A 23,091-nucleotide genomic window follows, 5' to 3' on the forward strand; every position below is an offset into this window, starting at 1 on the left:
GTTCCCACGTATGTCCTATGTGGTTCCCACACGAATTTTACATGAGTCCCACATGATCAATGCTAATTGTGAATTTCGTACTGTCCGAGACGTACATGGAATTCATGTGGGAACCATGTGAAAACTACATGCGTTCCACGAATATCCTACGTGGTCCCCACATGATTTTTTTATGGTTTCCACATGAGCTTAACATAATTTCTAACACCAGCTATAAATATATTCGAGGTAGCTGAGATCACACGGTTTCCATATGAGTTCTGCATGGTTTTTACAAGAATTATAAAGAAGATATAGAGAAGACGAAATGGAGAAAATATATGTAACAAAATTTTATTCGAGAATAAATATGTTTATTAACAATTATACAAAGTTATAAATATCATAATACGTCTGTACTATTATAATACTGTATTCAAATATAAAATTATCTAAAGTATTTATTAAAATTTAATTATGATATAAATTAGGTAATATCGAAATATAATTAATGTTTTCAATTGTTATAAATACGCAAATCATTTTTATACTATCGATGTTTTTTGCTCTTATTTCATCATCTATAAAGTCTATTTGAAAAATCGAATCATTTATTTGAGCTCTAGTCCGTATCTCTTTACATAGCAAAACTTCTTTATTATTTTTATCGTCAATTACAAAATACAATATTTTTTGGAACGTTCCATTTATCATTTGACAACAACTGTTATTAGAACGTTTCTTACCTTTGTCAGAAGTATGAAGGCAACCGTTTATAACAACTCTCTTATAAATCTTAGAATACTTAGATAATTGACAATTGTCTAAAATTATAGGATTTATAATTATAGTATTACCTAAGTATGTAACGATATTAATCTTACAACTTTTTGTTATTGTTCTTCGAGAAATATTTCCACAAAAATGTCTTACTGCAAAAGAAGCTTGTGGATAAATTTTACTTTTGATGAGGTTTGAACATCTCTGATAATTTAAGAATCTGTAAATTAACTCTTTTTGCGCAGTGAATAGTTTGTAGTACTTCATGGTTTGCAGATTCGAAGGGAAAGGTTGAGTGGGCCAAAAGAGGTCCCCAATTTAAAACACTTGTTGGAAGGTTAAGTAAACGATGCATGTTTGATGTCATTCCTCTTTTAGTGAAGAATTCTTGAGTTAGGGCATTGAACTCGTGCAGCATTTCATCAGCATGATCAAGCTCCTCACTCGTTATTTCTTGTCTCAACAATATGTGTAAGGCATCCACAAATAATAACCAATATCTAAGTAAATCTGCATCCAATAATTTTTTGAATATAGGAACGCTGTAGTGTAGAATGAAATTCTCCCATTCTTTAGCTTTCCAGTCACCTCCTTCACTGATAAGCCTATTTAAGCGGGATAATTGTTGTGGAGCTTTAATATTTTTCAAATAACTATCAATGACAGGAATTTTGTCAGGGATTCTTTGAAGAATGTACTCCGTGACTTGTTTGCCTACTCCTGCTAAGCAGCTGTGCATATAATCAGGTACAAATCCTTCGACGATATCGAAACCTTTAAGATTAATAAGCGGCGACACACCTTTGATTCCATAATACTCTTTTAATGAATTATCACATAAATTTTTCATGAATTGTACAGTTTGGTCTTTAGTTCTTTTTTCCGGATGGCAGATCAGAATTGGATATCTTATACTCCCAGCGAAATATTCGCCCGGATGCAGACACCAAGGGCAACCAAACTTCCCATTGAATTGTTTGAAACTTTGCATTGGAGCACCAGCCACAGAATTAACGCATGCAATAATAACATGCAGTTTATGATTTTTTGTTTTATTTTTTACTGTACATTCAATTCCAATATTCGATAATTTATTAAGTTTAGAAACTAACGGTTCTAAAAAGGTGTGCATTGGTGGTTTTGACTTGCCGAACCAAATACCACACATAACTGGACTTTTTAATCTTATTGAAATAGGTATCTCGTTTACCGATAAATAAATAGGCCAGATACAGACTTTGAGGATTCGAAAGGTGGAGCACCGTCTGTATTTAAAATCGCTGTTAAATACGACGTCCTTTCATGAATTGGTAGACTTTTTACAAATGATCGATATAATTTACCATCAAATATATCCTTAATAGTACCATCATACGTCCTTTCATTCATAATAAAATCATAAAAATCATTTGCATTAATAATAGTTGATACAGCTTCGGACGGATCTATTATCAAAAAAATATTGTCCAGTGACGGTTTTGATATATCAATATTTAATAAACAAATGTCGCACTGTATCGTTGGTTCGGAATCAGTAATTTGACCAATATACCTACTGGACGCAGGACAAATACCGTGAAATTCGACATGCGTCTTCGAATTCAAAAGTTTATCCAGCATGTAAGAAGATTCAGGTAAAATTGCTTCCTTAAAAATTCTATTAACAAATTGGAATAACGTACTTGTTGCATTTAGAGGAAGTTTTTGTGATAATGCAAACTCAACAAGCATTAGAAATACTTCACCTGGGCTTTTATCAACTGGAGTTGAAATAATTCTCGAAAAATCTTCATGAAGCATTAAATCATTTAAATTAGAAGTCTTTGTTAAATTTCTTTGTGGATGATTTTCTTCATTACTTTCGTCACTGCTTGAAACATCATCTACAAATGTTTCCCACTGCGTAGCTTGATCATCCTTTACAAGTTCAACCTAAAATATGCATATGAAATATTATTTTGCTTTCTCAAAGTTTCAAATCAATATTTTTGATTAATAGATGAAAACGTGTATATGTACATATGTAAATAAATTTGTTTCTACCATAACCTACGGAAAATGGTATAAAATGTGCTAAAATTTTACAAACGTGATTCACCTTTTAACATACAGAACTGATCATATTATTAAGGGCAAGAAAACCTATTTTTGCTATCTCTAATTTTTTTGATTAGGTATTAGCCTATCCCTGTTGTATGATTAATGTTAAAATATGATTTTTATTTAAAAAGTGATATCTTAATAACTAAACTTTACTTATACAGTTTGAACAGCGCGCGTTGCGCGCCATAACCTAGAAGGCGTTTAGACTTTCTGACTTACACGAATGCGCACTACATGAGCCAATCACATAACGTCTATCTTGGCTTCACAACTTCCGGTCGTAACTTTTAAATAGGGAAATATGTTTTTTTAAAGTATATTTTGAGAGTGACAACCAAACCCTGTATATATATATATATATATATATATATATATATATATATATATATATATATATATATATATATATATCATGAAGATGATGATGACCATATTGTACCTGAGCACATACAAGATTTCGAAGCTCAGCATGAATATGAAGTTTTGTGGTGTCTTTGCGCAAGTAGCGACTGCACAGGTGATAATGAAAAATGTATCTACTACAAAGGATACATTGTATGTTTAAGTGGTGAGTTATTACTTATAATTAAACAATAATGTTAGGTGTTCATCCAGATTAATTTGATTTTTAAAATACATATAAATTTGTAATAAATTTTCAATTGACGATACTCCATGTTTATAATAGAGTCGCAGGATGACGCTAAAACAAGAAGCAGCAACACCAGATTCAGATGCCCTAAAAAAATTTGTTCTCCAAGCGAGCCAATAAATTCTCAACTGTTTGATGCACCCAAAAAAGTTATTGATAAAAATAGATTGCAACAAAAAGCAGACCATCTAAGTACTATGCACAAATTAATTCTTTTATATTCAGTCTCATTGTAGTAGTATCTCATAATAATTTTATATAATTTGGTAGTGTCAGCAGTTAAAAGCTATTGCGGAAAGCAAGAACAGATTTAATCAAGAACAGCCGAATCAATATGCTAAAAACAATGTTCTTGTTACGCGCCAGTCTCTGCAAGTAAACACCAGTTTACCCTGAACATCAGCGAAAGGACAACAAACTTCCAATGACTTGTACTCTAATAATAACATACCACTTGCGAGGGGTATGTATTTCTAAATTAAATTATGTAAAATGGTGCTTCATTTGATCATGAAATAATAATTAATTTACTGTTATTATACATTATATAGCATCCCTATCACCAATCGACCAAGAACTGTTTGGAGATAATGAGGTTGATCCATTAGATCCATTAGCTAATGATCCTTTAGCAAATTCACTCCTGAAGAACCTATAGTTCCACGTCATGAGGCACCTGCAGGTTCTCCACATTGACGTGATCCGATAAATGGAAGACGAGGTAAATAACCTTGTGAAAACACAATTATTTTTATGTATGATACCCTGATAGAGAAAGTAGCTACTGAATCACTTCACCCTGTTAAAAATAAATACATAATTTAAAGTAATAAAAAATAGAGAAACTAATAGAGCTGCATATATTATAAGCTTAAAACAAAAATTAAATTTTTAATCAGATTTTATTTTAATTTAATTCAAAATGAGCGTAAATAAAGCATTGTTTTATAATTAAATAAGAAAGTGTAACTTAGATGCTCTTATACGACAGTAATTATTCTTATAGAATATTTAATTTAGCGCTGATAATCGTAACCTCAAAATATTTTTGTAATATTGAAAGTTTTAGGCCATGGAGTTGATATAAGATGTATAATTTTTGGTGTAGATACTTTTTTAATTATGTAGAAATAGGCTAGCGTAACAGTTTTTACTTGACTGGTTCTTCCACATGTTCCACACCAAACCCTATGGCTTTGTGGAGAACAAATTAAGTTAAACTTTTTTATTTAATTATAAAACAATGCTTTATTTACGATAATTTTTAATTAAATTAAATAAAATCTGATTAATAATTTAGTTTTAAACTTATATGAAGCTCCCGTCTGCTTAAAAAAAAACATCTTATGTTTATATTTTGTTTTCGTTACAGATAGAAATATAATCCATAACCCACGAAGGCTTTTTGTACAAAGGCCTGTGGAACCTGTCGCAGTTGATCCAGATGAGCGAGAAATAAATTTATACATTACTCCTGATGCTACAGATGTTGATCCTGAAGGAAAAGTAAAGTATCAAATCGATAACAATATGGTAAGTTTAATAACCTTAATGAACAATATTCACATTCGATTCTCTACATTGCATAAAATTATTTTTTTTTATTAAAACAAGTTAACAATATTTTATAAATGAGATAACAATTATTTTATTTCATTTTCAGATTTATTTGGGCAATGGTAAATCCGTCAACACAGAATTCTGGGAATTCCTCAAAACACGTGGAGATTACATATTTCTGAGAGAAACGGCGGAACTTATTTGCACCAAACAAAAACTTGTTAATAGATGTATTAAGCCGTCAAAAGTATCAATTAACATACGGAACCGAAGTCCTCGAAAAGTGATTACACCAAGAAAATATTTTTTGGTCAGAGGTTTGTCTTTATTGTTATTAAGTTATCATAATTAACAAAACCTTTATTATTATTATTATTATTATTAATATTATTACTATTGTTATTGCAGAATTATTCAAAGATTACATGGAAGAGAGAAAGTACAATGACGCAAAGAAAAGAGAATTAATTTCCAAATTTAATCGACAACTTGGTTATAAAATCAAGGACTTAAGAAGATCTTTGAACTATGAGGAAGACGAGGAATAAAGGAGATCATTTTGAAAGACTTCAAAAAAATAATTTTAGTTTTAAGTATTTCACAAGCGAGTTATTCTAATATTTATTAATGGTTATTGTTTAAAAACAATATTCTATGTTTCATTGAAAGTTTCATAATTTTCTATAGGTTATTAACCAAAGAGTTGAGGTCTATCTGTAAGTGTTTGTAGACTTTTTTTTTTTACGTGGCATTTGGAACTCGAAAGTTCATCGCCTCATCTACGCAAGCCTTCCACGCTGCCCTATCTTTTATCAACCCCACCCAAGATGCACCTCTCCGATCGACACCCACCCGTCCTATTTCTACTAGATCCGCTTTTACGTTGTCCTCCCATCTACGTCTAGGTCTACCTAGAGGTCGCGTTACCATCGGCCTGTCCTTCATGACACGCGCTGCCGTACGGTCGTCTCCCATTCTCGCTACGTGCCCTGCCCATCCCAATCTGCGCGATTTTATTATTCTGTTAATATCTGGTGACGCGTACAGATTGTGTAACTCATCATTGTGTAGTCTCCTCCATTCCCCGGTTTCCTCATCTTTCTGCGGCCCGTATATTTTTCGCAAGACTTTATTTTCAAATACCCTAAAACGGTTGTCCGCCTGCTTAGTGAGGGCCCACGTTTCGCACCCGTACAGAACCACCGGCAGTATTATTGTCCTGTATATTCTTATTTTAACGTTTTTAGACAACAGCCTCGACTTAAGTAAATTACTCACGGCGTAGAAGCAAGCATTACCCGAATGGAGTCTCTTATTTATTTCGACATTAATCTCGTTTCTATCATTTATGGTCGTACCCAGATACCTGAATTCGCTAACCTTTTCAAAAGTAAAATTCCCAACTCTGAGATCTTCCTCCCCTCTGCAGATGCCTAGCTTATCCACAATCATGTACATTGTTTTTGATTCACTCACTTCTAACTCTGTATACTCCACCGCTTTTATGAGGATTTCCGCGTTTCTTGCTACCGTTTCTCTACAATCCCCCAGTATATCCAAATCATCTGCGTAGCCTAGTATCTGCGTTGTTCCATTAAGCCTTGCGCCCATCTGGCTAACCTGCATTTTTCTAACGGCATATTCTAACGTTAAGTTGAACAGCACCGTAGAGAGTCCATCCCCTTGTTTTAAACCATCGCGTATCATGAAAGGTTCTGATACATTACCGCCTACTCGGACCTTTCCCGTGCTTCCGTTCAGACATATTTGAATTAATCTCACGAGTTTTTTCGGTACACCGAGAAGTACTAGAATTTGATACATTTTGCTTCGCTTAATAGAGTCGTACGCTTTTTTAAAATCTATAAATAGTTGGTGTATGGTTTCGCAAAATTCCTACTTTTTCTCTAACAACTGTCTTATGTTAAACATTTAATCGCTCGTCGATCTGTTGCGCCGAAATCCGCACTGATAATCTCCGGATATATCTTCCGCGAATGGAGTGAGTCTAGCTTGTATTACGTTTGACAGAACTTTGTAGCACGTTGCTAAAAGTGAAATACCCCTATAGTTATTGCAGTCTGTCTTATCCCCCTTTTTAAAAATCGGTATAATGATAGATTCCTTCCAATTTTCGGGTATAGTTTCATTTTTCCAGATGGCACATACTAGTTTATAGATTTTGAAAGTGAGCTCGACGCCCCCATATTTGAGTAACTCAGCTGGTATAGAGTCATTTCCCGCGGCTTTGTTGTTTTTTAGTTTTTTAATCGCGGCCTCTACTTCTTGGTAGCTCGGTTCCTCCACGTGGGGTTCAGCAGTGTGAATTTCGTCCCCTAATTCTTCGCTATTTACGTGCACGTTTAATAATTTATCGAAATAATTTTTCCACAGTGACAGTAATTCGTTGTTATTTGTTACGAGGTCCCCGTTTTCGTCCTTCATCAATTGCGCTCTACTCCTAAAACCCTTTCTGATGGCGTTAATCCCTCTGTACATTTCGCGGGCGTTATTTTCCTTACTGTTAGTTTCTATTCTCCTAATAAGATTCTTTTGATACTCCCGCTTCTTATTTCTGTAGATCGCGCTCGTCTGTTTCCTTACGTTAGAATACTCTTCTACGGTCCTATCGCTTCTATTTTGTAAGCTATCTAATTTAGCCTTTTTGCGCCTTTCAAACCAGAGTTCGCACTCTTCGTCAAACCATGGTTTGCTCTTTGGCTTTTTCTTTTTACCCAGTACTTTGTTCGCGGCCTCTTTTACCGTTTTTTCGATGTCCCCCCATAAGCTATTCGGTTCGTCATTCCCCTCCGGCGATGTGTTTGCTTCTTCAAGTGCCTGAAACCTGTTATTAATTTCTATCTGGTACCTAATTCGCTCTGTTCTATCTCGTAGCTTCTCAATATCGAAGCTTTCTACCTTGTTTGCTCGCTTACTATTTTGATTCGCTACTAGTCTAGCTCTTAATTTGGCTACTACTAGGAAGTGGTCCGAGTCGCTATCTGCCCCTCTGTAAGCCCTTACGTCAAGAACATTAGTATGACGTCTTTTTTCAATGAGGAAATGATCAATTTGGTTCTGTGTGACCCCGTCCGGCGATGTCCACGTTGCCTTGTGTATGTTCTTGTGCTTAAAATACGTAGTTTTGATTATAAGTGTTTGTAGACTTACAAAAAATAATTCTAGTCTTAAGTATTTAATAACGAGATTAATCATTATTGTTTAAAAACAATATTCTGTATTTGATTGAAAGTTCCATAATATTAGATCATTAACCAAAGAGTTGAGGTTTATCTGCAAGTGTCAAAGTCAATTAAAAATTCAAATTAAGAATAATATAATATAATAATAATAATTAAGAAAAGTGTCTGCAAGTATACTGCGACAAATAACTATTACTTTGTTTCTTCAGTTATGAGTTAGACTCTTATGATAAAAAAAAATTATTTTTGTTTGGAATGATGATAATTTGTGTTTTGTGATTGTATTATCTAGTACATAAACAGTATTTGTCAATTACTGAGAAAGAGTAATTAAATTAGTTTTCCAGCACATGGGTATGCAATACTACTGTAGTTTTTTGTACAATAATTCAAATAAAACATTTTTTTTTTAGACGAATTAGGCTAACTTTTTTTCGCTTAAGTCCCATGCATCTATAACCTGCATAGAATAATAAGTTTATTATGACGAGATTACACAAAACTCATGTGGGAACCATGTGGAAATCATATAAAATATACATGGTTTCCACATAGTTCCCACATGAATTCCATCTACGTCTCGGACAGTACGAAATTCACAGCTAGCATTGATCATGTGGGACCAATGCAAAATTCATGTGGGAACCACGTAGGACATACGTGGGGCGCATGTGGTTTTCGCATGGTTCCCACATGAATTCCATGTACGTCTCGGACAGTACGAAATTCACAGCTAGCATTGATCATGTGGGACCCACGTAAAATTCATGTGGGAACCATGTGGTTTCTTGTGGGCTCCCACCGCAAAAGCCCACGTGGATTCCATATGGTTCCCAATGGGAACCATGTGGGATCCACATGGAAACCATATAGAACCTACATGGTTCCCATATGGTTTTCACATGGATCCCATGTGTGCTTTTTTACGTGGTAGTACAAATATAAATCCAGTATTCATGATATATTTTATGCTTTATTTTTAAAAATCCTTATTTTTTATATGAGTATACATATTGTATTCTGTTACAATGCCGCTACCCTAAGCTGGTCTTGGGCGTTGTCGTCCAGATCGGACGGGTGGGTGCCTATCACCACTACACAGCGCGTCCTTAGGTTGCGGATAGAGGAACAGCCCCTGAGAAAGAGGTTACCTGCGAATAAATTTAATAAGCAGCCGCGGACAGCCGATAGGAACAGGGGTGGGTGTGATGAGCCCACACTGTCGAACGCATTCATCTATAACACTACGCAAGCACCACAACAACAAAAACACTTCACACTATCTCTTATCTCTCAATCTATCTCTTTCATCACACATTAGAAAAATGGGCCAAAATCCTGCTGCCGAGGAGGATGCGGGAGCGATGACAACTGCCCCGAAAGGGGATGTGTAGAATGATTCGTCACCTGGTCTTACGCGGTAACGATGCCAGCGAAGGCGCGCTGCCTTGCAGGGGAGCGTTAGGATGCGAGAATGAAACCGTAGTGTGTCTGACGACGAATTGACACTGTCCTCGTCAAAGTAGGAAAGCTCTCATACTTAGTTCTAGAGAGGTATGGGGGTTATCACCTCTAGAACGGTGGACTCACTTGCGATCGGAACAGGATCCGAAGCGCGCGGGTTTAACATAACATCATGGCTCAAAAAAATCAAATCCGAACCAAAAGGGACTTAAGGGTCGGAACTTGGAATGTTCGCAGTCTATACAGAGTAGGTGCGTTTAAAGAACTCGTAAAGGAAGCTGATAGGTACAATCTAGATTTGGTAGCAATACAGGAATCGCGGTGGCCAGATGACGGAGTACTAGCATCGGGTAACTTCACGTACCTGTATGGCGCCGGGAGTGGGGGATCTCTAGGCACCGGATTTCTCGTAAGCAAAAGCATCATACATTCGGTTAAAAGTTTCAAATCCGTCAATGATAGGCTCTCGTACATCATTATCGAAGGTGAATGGTATAGATATGTAGTTATTAATGTACACTGTCCTACGGAGGACAAAGAAGAAGAAGCTAAGGATCTCTATTACGAAACTTTAGAGCAGGTAATCGACCAGTTCGCGTCTTACGACACAAGAATAGTATTAGGCGATTTCAATGCTAAAATAGGTAGGGAGGAAATGTTTAGGCCTACTATAGGTAAGGAAAGCCTGCACGAACCCAGCAATGATAACGGTATTAGGGTCATAAATTTCGCGGCGGCAAAAGATCTTATAATCAAAACTACGTGTTTTAAGCACAAGAACATACACAAGGCAACGTGGACATCGCCGGACGGGGCCACACAGAACCAAATTGATCATTTCCTCATTGAAAAAAGACGTCATACTAATGTTCTTGACGTAAGGGCTTACAGAGGGGCAGATAGCGACTCGGACCACTTCCTAGTAGTAGCCAAATTAAGAGCTAGACTAGTAGCGAATCAAAATAGTAAGCGAGCAAACAAGGTAGAAAGCTTCGATATTGAGAAACTACGAGATAGAACAGAGCGAATTAGGTACCAGATAGAAATTAATAACAGGTTTCAGGCACTTGAAGCAAACACATCGCCGGAGGGGAATGACGAACCGAATAGCTTATGGGGGGACATCGAAAAAACGATAAAAGAGGCCGCGAACAAAGTACTGGGTAAAAAGAAAAAGCCAAAGAGCAAACCATGGTTTGACGAAGAGTGCGAACTCTGGTTTGAAAGGCGCAAAAAGGCTAAATTAGATAGCTTACAAAATAGAAGCGATAGGACCGTAGAAGAGTATTCTAACGTAAGGAAACGGACGAGCGCGATCTACAGAAATAAGAAGCGGGAGTATCAAAAGAATCTTATTAGGAGAATAGAAACTAACAGTAAGGAAAATAACCCCCGCGAAATGTACAGAGGGATTAACGCCATCAGAAAGGGTTTTAGGAGTAGAGCGCAATTGATGAAGGACGAAAACGGGGACCTCGTAACAAATGACAACGAATTACTGTCGCTGTGGAAAAATTATTTCGATAAATTATTAAACGTGCACGAAAATAGCGAAGAATTAGGGGACGAAATTCACACTGCTGAACCCCACGTGGAGGAACCGAGCTACCAAGAAGTAGAGGCCGCGATTAAAAAGCTAAAAAACAATAAAGCCGCGGGAAATGACTCTATACCAGCTGAGTTACTCAAATATGGGGGCGTCGAGCTCACTTTCAAAATCTATAAACTAGTATGTGCCATCTGGAAAAATGAAACTATACCCGAAAATTGGAAGGAATCTATCATTATACCGATTTTTAAAAAGGGGGATTAGACAGACTGCAATAACTATAGGGGTATTTCACTTTTAGCAACGTGCTACAAAGTTCTGTCAAACGTAATACAAGCTAGACTCACTCCATTCGCGGAAGATATAGTAGGAGATTATCAGTGCTGATTTCGGCGCAACAGATCGACGAGCGATCAAATGTTTACCATAAGACAGTTGTTAGAGAAAAAGTGGGAATTTTGCGAAACCATACACCAACTATTTATAGATTTTAAAAAAGCGTACGACTCTATTAAGCGAAGCAAAATGTATCAAATTCTAGTACTTCTCGGTGTACCGAAAAAACTCGTGAGATTAATTCAAATATGTCTGAACGGAAGCACGGGAAAGGTCCGAGTAGGCGGTAATGTATCAGAACCTTTCATGATACGCGATGGTTTAAAACAAGGGGATGGACTCTCTACGGTGCTGTTCAACTTAACGTTAGAATATGCCGTTAGAAAAATGCAGGTTAGCCAGATGGGCGCAAGGCTTAATGGAACAACGCAGATACTAGGCTACGCAGATGATTTGGATATACTGGGGGATTGTAGAGAAACGGTAGCAAGAAACGCGGAAATCCTCATAAAAGCGGTGGAGTATACAGAGTTAGAAGTGAGTGAATCAAAAACAATGTACATGATTGTGGATAAGCTAGGCATCTGCAGAGGGGAGGAAGATCTCAGAGTTGGGAATTTTACTTTTGAAAAGGTTAGCGAATTCAGGTATCTGGGTACGACCATAAATGATAGAAACGAGATTAATGTCGAAATAAATAAGAGACTCCATTCGGGTAATGCTTGCTTCTACGCCGTGAGTAATTTACTTAAGTCGAGGCTGTTGTCTAAAAACGTTAAAATAAGAATATACAGGACAATAATACTGCCGGTGGTTCTGTACGGGTGCGAAACGTGGGCCCTCACTAAGCAGGCGGACAACCGTTTTAGGGTATTTGAAAATAAAGTCTTGCGAAAAATATACGGGCCGCAGAAAGATGAGGAAACCGGGGAATGGAGGAGACTACACAATGATGAGTTACACAATCTGTACGCGTCACCAGATATTAACAGAATAATAAAATCGCGCAGATTGGGATGGGCAGGGCACGTAGCGAGAATGGGAGACGACCGTACGGCAGCGCGTGTCATGAAGGGCAGGCCGATGGTAACGCGACCTCTAGGTAGACCTAGACGTAGATGGGAGGACAACGTAAAAGCGGATCTAGTAGAAATAGGACGGGTGGGTGTCGATCGGAGAGGTGCATCTTGGGTGGGGTTGATAAAAGATAGGGCAGCGTGGAAGGCTTGCGTAGATGAGGCGATGAACTTTCGAGTTCCAAATGCCATGTAAAAAAAAAAAAAAATACATATTGTATTATAGCTAAAACATATATAAAAGCTCTTATAACTAAAACACATCTCAAAATTTATATTTATTACATGAGTATATATTCTTATAACTAAAATATATGTATTAAAAAATTTTTAAAATAAATACATGAAAATTCTTGAAGAAATACAATAGTGATATTGGCATCTAAACATGTTAACCCTTAAGAAGAAATGTGAAATACCATGCCTATATATAGTTACTTAACCTATACGTTGATGTGATCATTTCAATACAATTATAAGTACGCAACTAAACAGCTAAAGCTAAACGCAGTATAAATCTGTGCCATTTTTTCTTGACTATAAACACTCATCCATCGATCCATTGTTGTTAATGTTTCTATGTAAATCCATTTTTTGTATCTATCATATCAAAAATCCTTAAAGTTAGTATAAATTATAGAATTTAGCAAATAATAATAATAATACAAAATAAATGTATATATGAGATCGCAGTGCGCTCCCGACAGCACAGTATATAAAACTTATACTTGCCATCTGTGCGCTCCCAACGGTACAATGTATACAACTTATACTTGCTATCGGGGCGCTACCGCACTCCTTGACATAGTCTTAAGCTAAAAGTGATCGCAATGATTCAAATATTCGTTAGAAATAGCATTAGAGTACATAATAAACTTATATAAATCTAATAGTAATTAAATTGTGATTTATAAATTGGATAATACTTTCAATGTAAGATGTTATATAAAAATCCTTAATATTAGAAGAAAAAAAACTTACTAAGCGTCGCGATAATCCCCTTTAAAAAAGAATGTAACATAAATAAACACTCTAATTATTGAGAAAAAATCCTTAATACTATATGCAGTGGAGATAAATTATTACATGAATTCAATAATGTTGTGTCCATAATGTACTAGATAAACATCTCTAGTATCAATTTCATTCTTCAACTTCTCCTCGTCGGTGTTGTTCTCGATGAGGAAGGCATTTACTTTGGTGGGTAGAAAAACGTCGAAACTTCCATCCAACTCCAACACCATCTTCGCGCCAAATTTTGTCTGAACTTTCTTATGTTTGGATATTTTGTACTTCTTGTTGATCTCCAAATCCTTAATTTTTTTCGTAGGCAGGAATGGTGGAGCTTTTGCCACAGCGTTCAGCGACTCCATTCTGTAAAAATAATGAAACAATATGTATAAGCTTATTATATTTATTTATGTATTACGAGAATATATTATACTCACATGATAAATTATTCTTCCAATGTTGTCGTTGTTGTATCCGAATCAGATGAGGAATAATAATCCTCAAAGAAATGCAGTGGGAAGATAAAATCTTGTCGTACTGCACGGAGCCACTTGTTTATTGCGTAAACGTTTTGAACTGCACAATTGTCCTTCCAGTCAGGAAGGTGATGTGAACACACCAGCGGAGTTCGAAATCCTGGTGTCTTTAAGGATGGACAGCCGACATCTTCTATATTACGGACGTCCGGGAAATATAGCTGCAGCCACTCCTTTTTCTGTGCACCTTTCACCCAAATAATAACGTTCCTTGTCGGCGATAAATCGAGAAGGCTGGAGCAAACTTCGGCTAGCTTGTCGTATGGCAGTTCACCATCGCTCCACTTTAATCAGTGAAAAGAATATTTGAGCCACAGATTGGCACACTGGACATCGCTCGACAAGTCGTACCAAGAGTGAGGTGGTTGAAATGTAGCTAATTGAGCTACTGCTGCTGGCTCGTTGGGATCAATGTAGGCCAACTCCTTGACTATGAATTCACCGTTTTGCCCCTTGAAGCCCTGGATATCAACAATCAAATCCATGTTATCTATGACAATATTACTCATTAAGAATAAATTTATAAATAAAATAATAAAATATTTAAAATATACTTACAAATTCTACAGCTTTCTCAACTATTGTAGAGAACAGTATACTGCTTGAGTACACTCGGAAATGTATACAAACACGGAGCAGAGGACTGCTTAAATATACTAGAAATTTGTACCCCTTCCACTACAAAAAAGCTTCTCAAGCTCGAATCATTCACGCTTGCGACGTGCAACGTCTCTTTTCATGTTTCTTTGAACGACATCAGCTACCCCCTCTCTCATACGTTTATATGCATCTCCCATAGTTCCCACTCAGGCCTCTACAAGCAGTATTTTCGTTCAAAGCGCACCGATTTTTACATCGCGCGCGGTACAGCAGATACAACTAGATCCTGGGATTTTTCGACTACCCTCTCTCTCATACTTTTAAATGCGTTCCCCACAGTCCCCACTCTAGCATATTGCATCGATTCTCTACAGCCTGCGCAGTGCAGTCGAAACAGCTAGATCTTCGGATTTTCCACTACCCTCTCCCCCGTACTTTTAAATACGTTTCCCATACTCCCCACGCAGACGCCTGTAGGCTTATGTTTTCGGTACACTGACTCTCTACAGCGAGAGCTGCAACCGAACGTCTGGAGACGAATTTTCGAACAAAGCGCGCCGATTCTCTACTCTTTTTCTCGTTTTCTCAGCTACCCTCTCCCCCGTACTTTTAAATACGCTCCCCATAGTCCCCACGCAGGCGCCTGCAGGCTTGTGTTTTCTCTACACTGACTCTCTACAGCGAGCGAGAGCTGCAACCGATACAGCTTGACCCTACACAGATGCTCTGCAGGGTGCATCTTCGTTGTGATTGTTTCGGACGAGGTCAGCTCCTCTGTCCATCGTACTTTTAAATACGTTTCTCATAGTCCCCACTCAGACAAATTTTCGTTCAAAGGGCCTCAATTTTCTACTCACTTTCTTCGTTAGCCCCCTCCTCTGTACTTTTAAATACATTTCCTATAGTCCCCACGCGAGCGACTAGAGATGAATTTTCGATGCACTGACTCTCATCGATAGCCCTCATTTTTCACACATGAAAATAATGAAACGCAAATGAAAAATTATGATGAAATTTATTTTAGTTGTCTTTCTACAGGGATTAGTTTATTATCACATTGAAAGAAATCTTCTACACAGATTATATCAGCAACATTAAAATAAAATAATAGTGGTATGATTATTACTATTTACATTAAATTAAACAAATTATTTAAAATATCAGTATTCTGAATATAGAATTGAGTTGAAGCATCTAAAACACTTAAAAGCTCAAATTTCTTTGGTCGAAACTTTCCCAGTCCCTTAAACAGATACGGCTAGTTTATTTGACAATTATTGCACGCAGATGTGTGAGAGCCAAACGCTTTGGATACACTTGCAAGTCGATAGAACCATTCAAATCATAGCTCTCGGTGAAGTAACATCGTGCGTACGTGTGTGGGTGCATGTGTAAACAAATACGAAACAGTTAAAAAAATTTTGTTTATACAAGTGATTTAAAAAAAAAATTATCAACATCAGCATGGAGAATAAAGTAAGTAAATTTTTTACACATCTCGCTCTCTCTCTCTCTCTCTCTCTCTCTCTCTCTCTCTCTCTATCTCGCTCTCTCTCTCTTGCTCTCTTTCTCGTTCACTCTCTCTCTCTCTCTCTCTCGCTATCTCGCTCTCTCTCTCTCTCTCTCTCTCTTGCTCTCTTTCTCGTTCACTCTCTCTCTCTCTCGCTCGCTCTTTCTTTCTCTTGCTCTTTTTATCTCTCTCTCTCTCTCTCTCTCTCTCTCTCTCTCTCTGTCGCTCTCTCTCTCTCTCTCTCTCGCTCTCTCGCTCTCTCTCTCTCTCTCTCTCTCTCTCTGTCGCTCTCTCTCTCTCTCTCTCTCTCTCTCTCTCTCTCTCTCTCTCTCTCTCTCTCTACTGCATACACACACGTGCGCACTAGCTTTCTCTCTCGCGCTTTGATTACACATCTGGCAGTGGTCAAGTAGTAGGCACACGCACACTACTCCCACATTGGGCATTAGACCTCTGTTTTACCATCCAACACTCGTTTAGTCGTATCTGCTGGTTAAGAATAGATCTTTTTTATCTACTTTTATCTTATTTACTTTACAATATCAATTACAAATATCCGCATTAAAATATATAAATTAAACAATATTTTGTTTATTTTATTAATAGATATCAACTGTGAAAATGGAGGATATTATAAATGAATGCCTACAGCAAGTTAAGCTCTTGGAAGAGGTTGAAAGATTATTATTTTCTGCTACGAGTACAGTTGATTTATCCACTGTAACACGATGGAACCATCAATTTCTTTTAACATTAAAGACAATTCGTAAAGTTTTGAGTAATAAAAAGCTTACCGTTCAAGAACGACAAAGCATTATATGTACAATGGGAAAAATAGAATGTATGAGAGCAAGACTTGAAATTATGACTAGAAGAAAAAGCGGTGCTGGAGTACAAGTAAATAAACAAAATACTGTCACTGATCGCGTGCGTTGGATTGATATGGATAACGCCTTTGAAAACCGCATGAGGACTGCTGTTATAGCAAATTTGACACACATTGATATAATTAATTTCCTACGAGACTCTGCAATATTATTTTCACGAAGAATAAAAAGTATGATGCACTCAAATGATAAAGCTTTTAAAATTAACACTGTTTTATCATGTAAATTTACAAAAACATGTGTAGAGAATAATGAAAATGTCGAAGCAAAAGAAGGAGAGTACATTGAGACTAAATATTTCAACACGAAAAATCATGAAATTTTATCTACAACATTGTTAAACAAATGATTGAACCTCTACTCACAGATATTGAAGAATTTCAAGAACGTGATTCTGGTTGGACTCTACATTCTATTGAAAACATACAGATAAATATAAATAAATTTAATCCAATGCGTGCCGGTAGCTCTTATATACCATTACCAGCATTCATAGAGAAAAGGAAAGCATGCATAAATGTTAAAAATTATGATAACAAATGCTTTATATGGGCAATTTTATCTGCATTATATCCAGTAAAACATGGAAATCATTCTAATAGGTTGAATAGTTATATTCAGTATGAAAACATTTAAAATATGAAAGGTATTGAGTTGCCAGTATCATTGAAAGGTATCCCAAGATTTGAAAAGCAAAATAATGCAATATCAATAAATGTGTTTGGTCTAGATAACAAAGATATTACACCTCTCTATTTAAAATCATGTAAAAAGAGTAATCATATCAATCTTCTTTTACTCACAAATGATAATTTAGATGGTGGTGATGTTGATGAAAGTGATGAGTTTTTATCTCAATCACATTATGTATACAGTAAAAGTCTGTCACGTTTAATCAGTAATAATTTGACAAATAGAAAAAAGAAACTCTATGTTTGCGATAGATGTTTAAATTTTTTTTTATAAAGAAGATGACAATAAAGCATGAAGAGCATTGCAAAATATTAAATAAATGTAGAATTAGACTGCCTAATGAAGAAAATAGTTTGATAATGTTTAAAAATCATCGCTACAATGAAAAGTTACCTTTCATAATCTATGCAGACTGTGAATGTTTGTTAAAACCAACAAGTCAAGATGAAAAAGCAAACACGCAACCAATACAAAGTCATGAAATTTATAGTATAGGTTACTATCTGAAATGTAGTTACAAAGATTCACTATCAAAATATGCCTTTTATAGAGGACCTAAAGCGTCAAAATGGTTTGCTGAACAGTTCAGAAACATAGAAAAACAAATAAGTGATTTATATGCGAACCCTTTACCTATGCCAGTTCTATCTCAGACTGAATTAATAGGTTATTATGATTCAAAAACGTGTCGTATTTGTAAAAAATTGTTGAATGATGAAGCAAAGGTGCGTGATCACTGTCATCTCACTGGAAAATATCGAGGACCTGCACATGCTACCTGCAATCTAAACTATCAAGATTCAAAAATAGTTCCAGCTGTGTTTCATAATTTAAGTGGTTATGATGCACACTTTATTATTACTGATGTATCAAACCATTTTCCAGGACAGATTGATTTACTACCTCTGACAAAAGAAAAATATATTTTATTTACGAAGCATGTAGAAAACAGCAAAATTAAGATAAGATTTTTAGATTCATTTAGATGTATGCCTACATCACTTGAAAAATTAGCATCATATCTTCAAGACTATTCAATTGTTAATAAAGAATTTAGTGATCTGAGTACGACACAAATAAACTTGCTAACAAGAAAAGGTGTTTTACCCTATGAGTATATAAGCTCATGGGAAAAACTAGAAGAGTGTAAGTTGCCTGAAAAAGAGGATTTTTTCAGCATTCTCAATGACTCATCGATATCTGATCGAGATTATGAGTATGCACAAAATGTATGGAGTACATTTAATATACAAACACTTGGCGAGTACTCATATCTTTATATGAAGACTGATGTTTTGCTGTTAGCAGACGTTTTCGAAAATTTTCTAGATCAGAGCATGAATGTTTATAATCTAGATCCTGCTCATTATTACACTACTCCAGGCTTTTCCTGGGACGCTATGTTCAAACATACAGGTTTACAATTAAAACTTCTAACAGACATTGACATGGTACTTTTTATAGAACGAGGAATTCAAGGTAGTTTGAGTCAGTGCTCTAATCGGTATGCAGCAGCTAATCATAAGTACATGCTTGAAAAGTATGATAAAGATAAAGCAAATGAATACTTGATTTATTTAGATGCAAATAATTTATACGGATTTGGGCTTTCACAGTGTCTTCCGTATGATGAATTTCAGTGGCTTGTAAATTGTGAAAGTTTTTAATTGTTTTCCATCGCATCAGACGCTTCTCATGGTTATATTTTAGAAGTAGATTTAGATTATCCTCCTGAAATACACGATGATCATAATGATTTACCATTCTGTCCAGAAGATGCAAAACCTCCGGGATCTAAGCAGGAAAAACTTTTAGCTACACTTCAACCTAAAAGAAATTACGTTATTCATTATATTGCTCTGCAACAAGCTCTTTCAAACGGTCTTCGACTCGTTAAAATACATAAAATTCTAAAATTTAAGCAGTCTCCCTGGCTCAAATCATATATTGATTTGAACACTAGTATGAGGGCAGTAGCAAAAAATGAATTTGAAAAATACTTTTTCAAACTAATGAATAATGCTGTATTTGGCAAGACCATGGAAAATATTAGAAAACGAGTTACAGTCAACTAATGAGTAAATACGATGGAAGATATGGTGTCGAAGCTCAAATTTCGAAGCCAAACTTTCACAGTAGTTCCATATTTAATGATAATCTAGTTGCAATACAGTTAAATAAGACTGATATACTTATGAATAAACCAATCTATGTTGGGCTTGTAGTTTTAGATCCCTCCAAGACACTGATGTATGCTTTTCATTATAATTATATACGGCAAATGTACAATGATAATTGTAAATTATTATACACAGATACTGATAGTTTTATATATGCTGTTAAATGTGATGATTTTTATGAAGATATGAAGAAGAATATTCATAAATTCGATACATCAGATTATCCGGCAGACAATGTATTTAATATGCCATTAATAAAAAGGTCGTAGGACTTATGAAAGATGAATATAATGGTCAGATTCTTACAGAATTTGTTGGATTGAGAAGCAAAATGTACAGTACACGTGTTAATAATCAAGATAGTATGAAAAAACTCAAGGGTATCAAAGCTTCAGTTGTAAAGAAAACCATTGAATTTAATGACTATTTGGACTATCTACGAAATTCACGCATTCAGAGTCGAGAGCAGTACGCTATAAGATCCAAAATTCACAAGGTGGAGACCATTAGACAGAGGAAGATTGCTCTCAGTCCTTACGATGATAAAAGATTTCTTCAAGATAATACTACTGATACGCTTGCCTGGGGGGACTATAAAATATTACAAAATGGGTAAGTTCGAATTATACACATACGCACATATTTCACGTAAAATTCAATTTAGAAACGTCTGATTCCAGCAAAGAGAAGCGTGTACGATTCAAGGAAGAACCAACCATACACTTGATGTATAAATGGAAATTGGCGCATCATGAAGCTCGATGTGGCAAGTGGGAGAAGGTTGCACGCGATCGAGAACGTTTTAGGAGAAGAATTTTACAAATAAATGAAATGATATTGCCAGTACTTGTAAAAAAATTGAAGGAAATGTAAATAAATGAACAATAAATTTTACATCAATTATAATTTATTAATGTTTTCTTTTTTACATATCATTTTTATTAATCCAACTGTTGTGAGTATCGTCAAAACCTAACCATTTTACATAAACTCTATCACCACTTTTTCTTAAAACTTTCTCAATCAAATAGACATCTGGATATTTAGTCTTGAGAAGTTCTTCCTCGTAGAATCCTCCAGCTATTGGTTTGTCTTGATAATCTTTTAGATGATAAGTATAGGGCTTCGTAGGTGAAACTCGCGTTATTGTAAAGACTTCAGTTGACCAATTGGGTGTATAGCCCTTATCGAAAACCTCCTTGATTCGGCTTACACGTACTTTATCTCCAATTTTAAATTTAGCTCGTTTAAACAAATTTAGGCTGTTTGACTTTTTCCTATTAATTCGATTAAGAATACGATTAACTTTGCTTTTGTATACTTCTGCAGGCTTCATTCCTATTGTCCGATGTCGACTATTATTATACTGCAATGTTAAATCTAAGATATCCAACCATTTGTAGCTACCACGTAGACTAAATAACTTCCACATCATGCTTTTTAGAGTGCGATTAAAACGTTCACAAATTGATGCCTTAAGATTACTGTAGGTAGAGTATAGATGAATTTTATAACTTTTCATTAGTTTGTCAAAATCTTTATTGTAAAATTCTTTTTCACGATCTGTTTGCAAATTCTTGGGCACTCTTTTTTACAATAGTATTGATTTCATAGCTTGAGTTACACATTTTCCAGTTTTTTGTTTCACTGGCACAGTCCAAGCATACTTTGAGAAAAATAACTGTGAGCAGTTAAACCCTTATTTTTGCTTGGCATATGGAATCATTTCAACAAGATCTACTTGACAAGTTTCATCGATATTTTTGCTGAGAAAAGAACGACATGGATAATTACGTCGAGCAGGTTTATAAAGTTCCTCCACTAGTCCTGCTTTCATTATGATTTACAGGTTTATTTATTCCAGAATCCAAGATTTGTAATTTCTCTTGCAAATCTCTAAGCGTTTTATTTATTCTAGAAAATTCTGTTTCAGTATTTATAATTTTATCATTTACTAGACTCTCCACTTCCTGTAAATCTTTTTCAAATTTATCAGCTCTTTGTTCAATCAACTTTTTAACAGACTTTAAATCTACAGCATCATCTTGATCCACAGCATCACCAACATAACACAGTTTTCGATTCTCTAAATCAAAATTTCCATTACTAGTCAGCTTGAATCCTAGTCCAGGCGGTCCTCAAGATGTGCCTGCAAGGACTAGTTGACGTCCAAACACATCAATACTCATTTCGATACTGAGTTGTTACAAAATTTCAGCTTCACGAAGCTCCTCAATGTTTGATTGTATTTCATTGACATGGTTATTATTGCCAGCAGATGTTTCAGCTATAAGTAATATTAAACGATCTACAAGTTCATTTGGATCATCCCAATAACGGTATTCAGTATGGATATTTTTATGAGCGATCTTATATGACATAAGCCCCTTACCACTTTTACCAACCTTGAGAATTTTACTCACAAAATCAGTATATTTCTTACTTGCATTTTCACGAATATCTTCCTTCGATTTATAGTATTTTTTGTGTGCATTTGTGTCTTTTAAAATCTTAGCATAATTCTTCTTATCATTGTCAGTGATTAAAGTGTCATCAGGATATTTCTTAAACAACAATTCCACAAGACCGAGATCTTTTTCATACACTTTATTGCCAACGATAATTTTATCTTTGTCAAAACTTATAGGAGCATTTCCAATCATTAGTTTATTATCATGCATTTTTCGCACTCCATATACTGTATCTAAGGCTCGTGTTTGTCCCTTAAACAACAATCGAATGTTTTCATCGACATTAGCGCTCATAACTGTCATCATCCGAATCCTGTCGTCATCCCGTAATCATCCGAAACATCTGAAACACTTGCAGCGTTATTTTGAATAACAGTTTCTTCGTGATCTGAAATATCTGAATCGCCCACAGCTGACTCAAAAGCTGATTTTCCAGGATCATCGTCATCATCATCATCATAGTCTTTTTTATTATTTTCAATACGCTCTAATTTTAATTTT

The 23,091-nt window shown here is 35.6% G+C and overlaps 2 protein-coding genes across 2 annotated transcripts; one reads left to right on the forward strand and one right to left on the reverse strand.

Annotated features, from left to right (window-relative positions):
• The first annotated feature begins 4,153 nt into the window (after positions 1-4,153).
• Positions 4,154-5,777, forward strand: LOC116415769 (BEN domain-containing protein 5-like). Its single transcript, XM_031920936.1, has 4 exons — positions 4,154-4,235; positions 4,887-5,047; positions 5,178-5,391; positions 5,483-5,777. Exons 2-4 carry the CDS (start codon positions 5,045-5,047, stop codon positions 5,620-5,622), a joined length of 357 nt encoding a protein of 118 aa, XP_031776796.1. The 5' UTR covers positions 4,154-4,235; positions 4,887-5,044; the 3' UTR covers positions 5,623-5,777.
• A 15,267-nt stretch (positions 5,778-21,044) lies between these two features.
• LOC103318167 lies at positions 21,045-21,551 on the reverse strand. Its single transcript, XM_031921645.1, has 2 exons — positions 21,487-21,551; positions 21,045-21,396 (listed from the first exon to the last, which is right to left on the reverse strand). The coding sequence occupies exons 1-2, from the start codon at positions 21,549-21,551 to the stop codon at positions 21,045-21,047; spliced, it is 417 nt and encodes a 138-aa protein (XP_031777505.1).
• Between the last annotated feature and the right edge of the window lie 1,540 nt (positions 21,552-23,091).

The sequence above is a fragment of the Nasonia vitripennis genome (genome assembly GCF_009193385.2).
Source record: "Nasonia vitripennis strain AsymCx chromosome 1 unlocalized genomic scaffold, Nvit_psr_1.1 chr1_random0005, whole genome shotgun sequence".
NCBI classification, from domain to species: domain Eukaryota; kingdom Metazoa; phylum Arthropoda; class Insecta; order Hymenoptera; family Pteromalidae; genus Nasonia; species Nasonia vitripennis.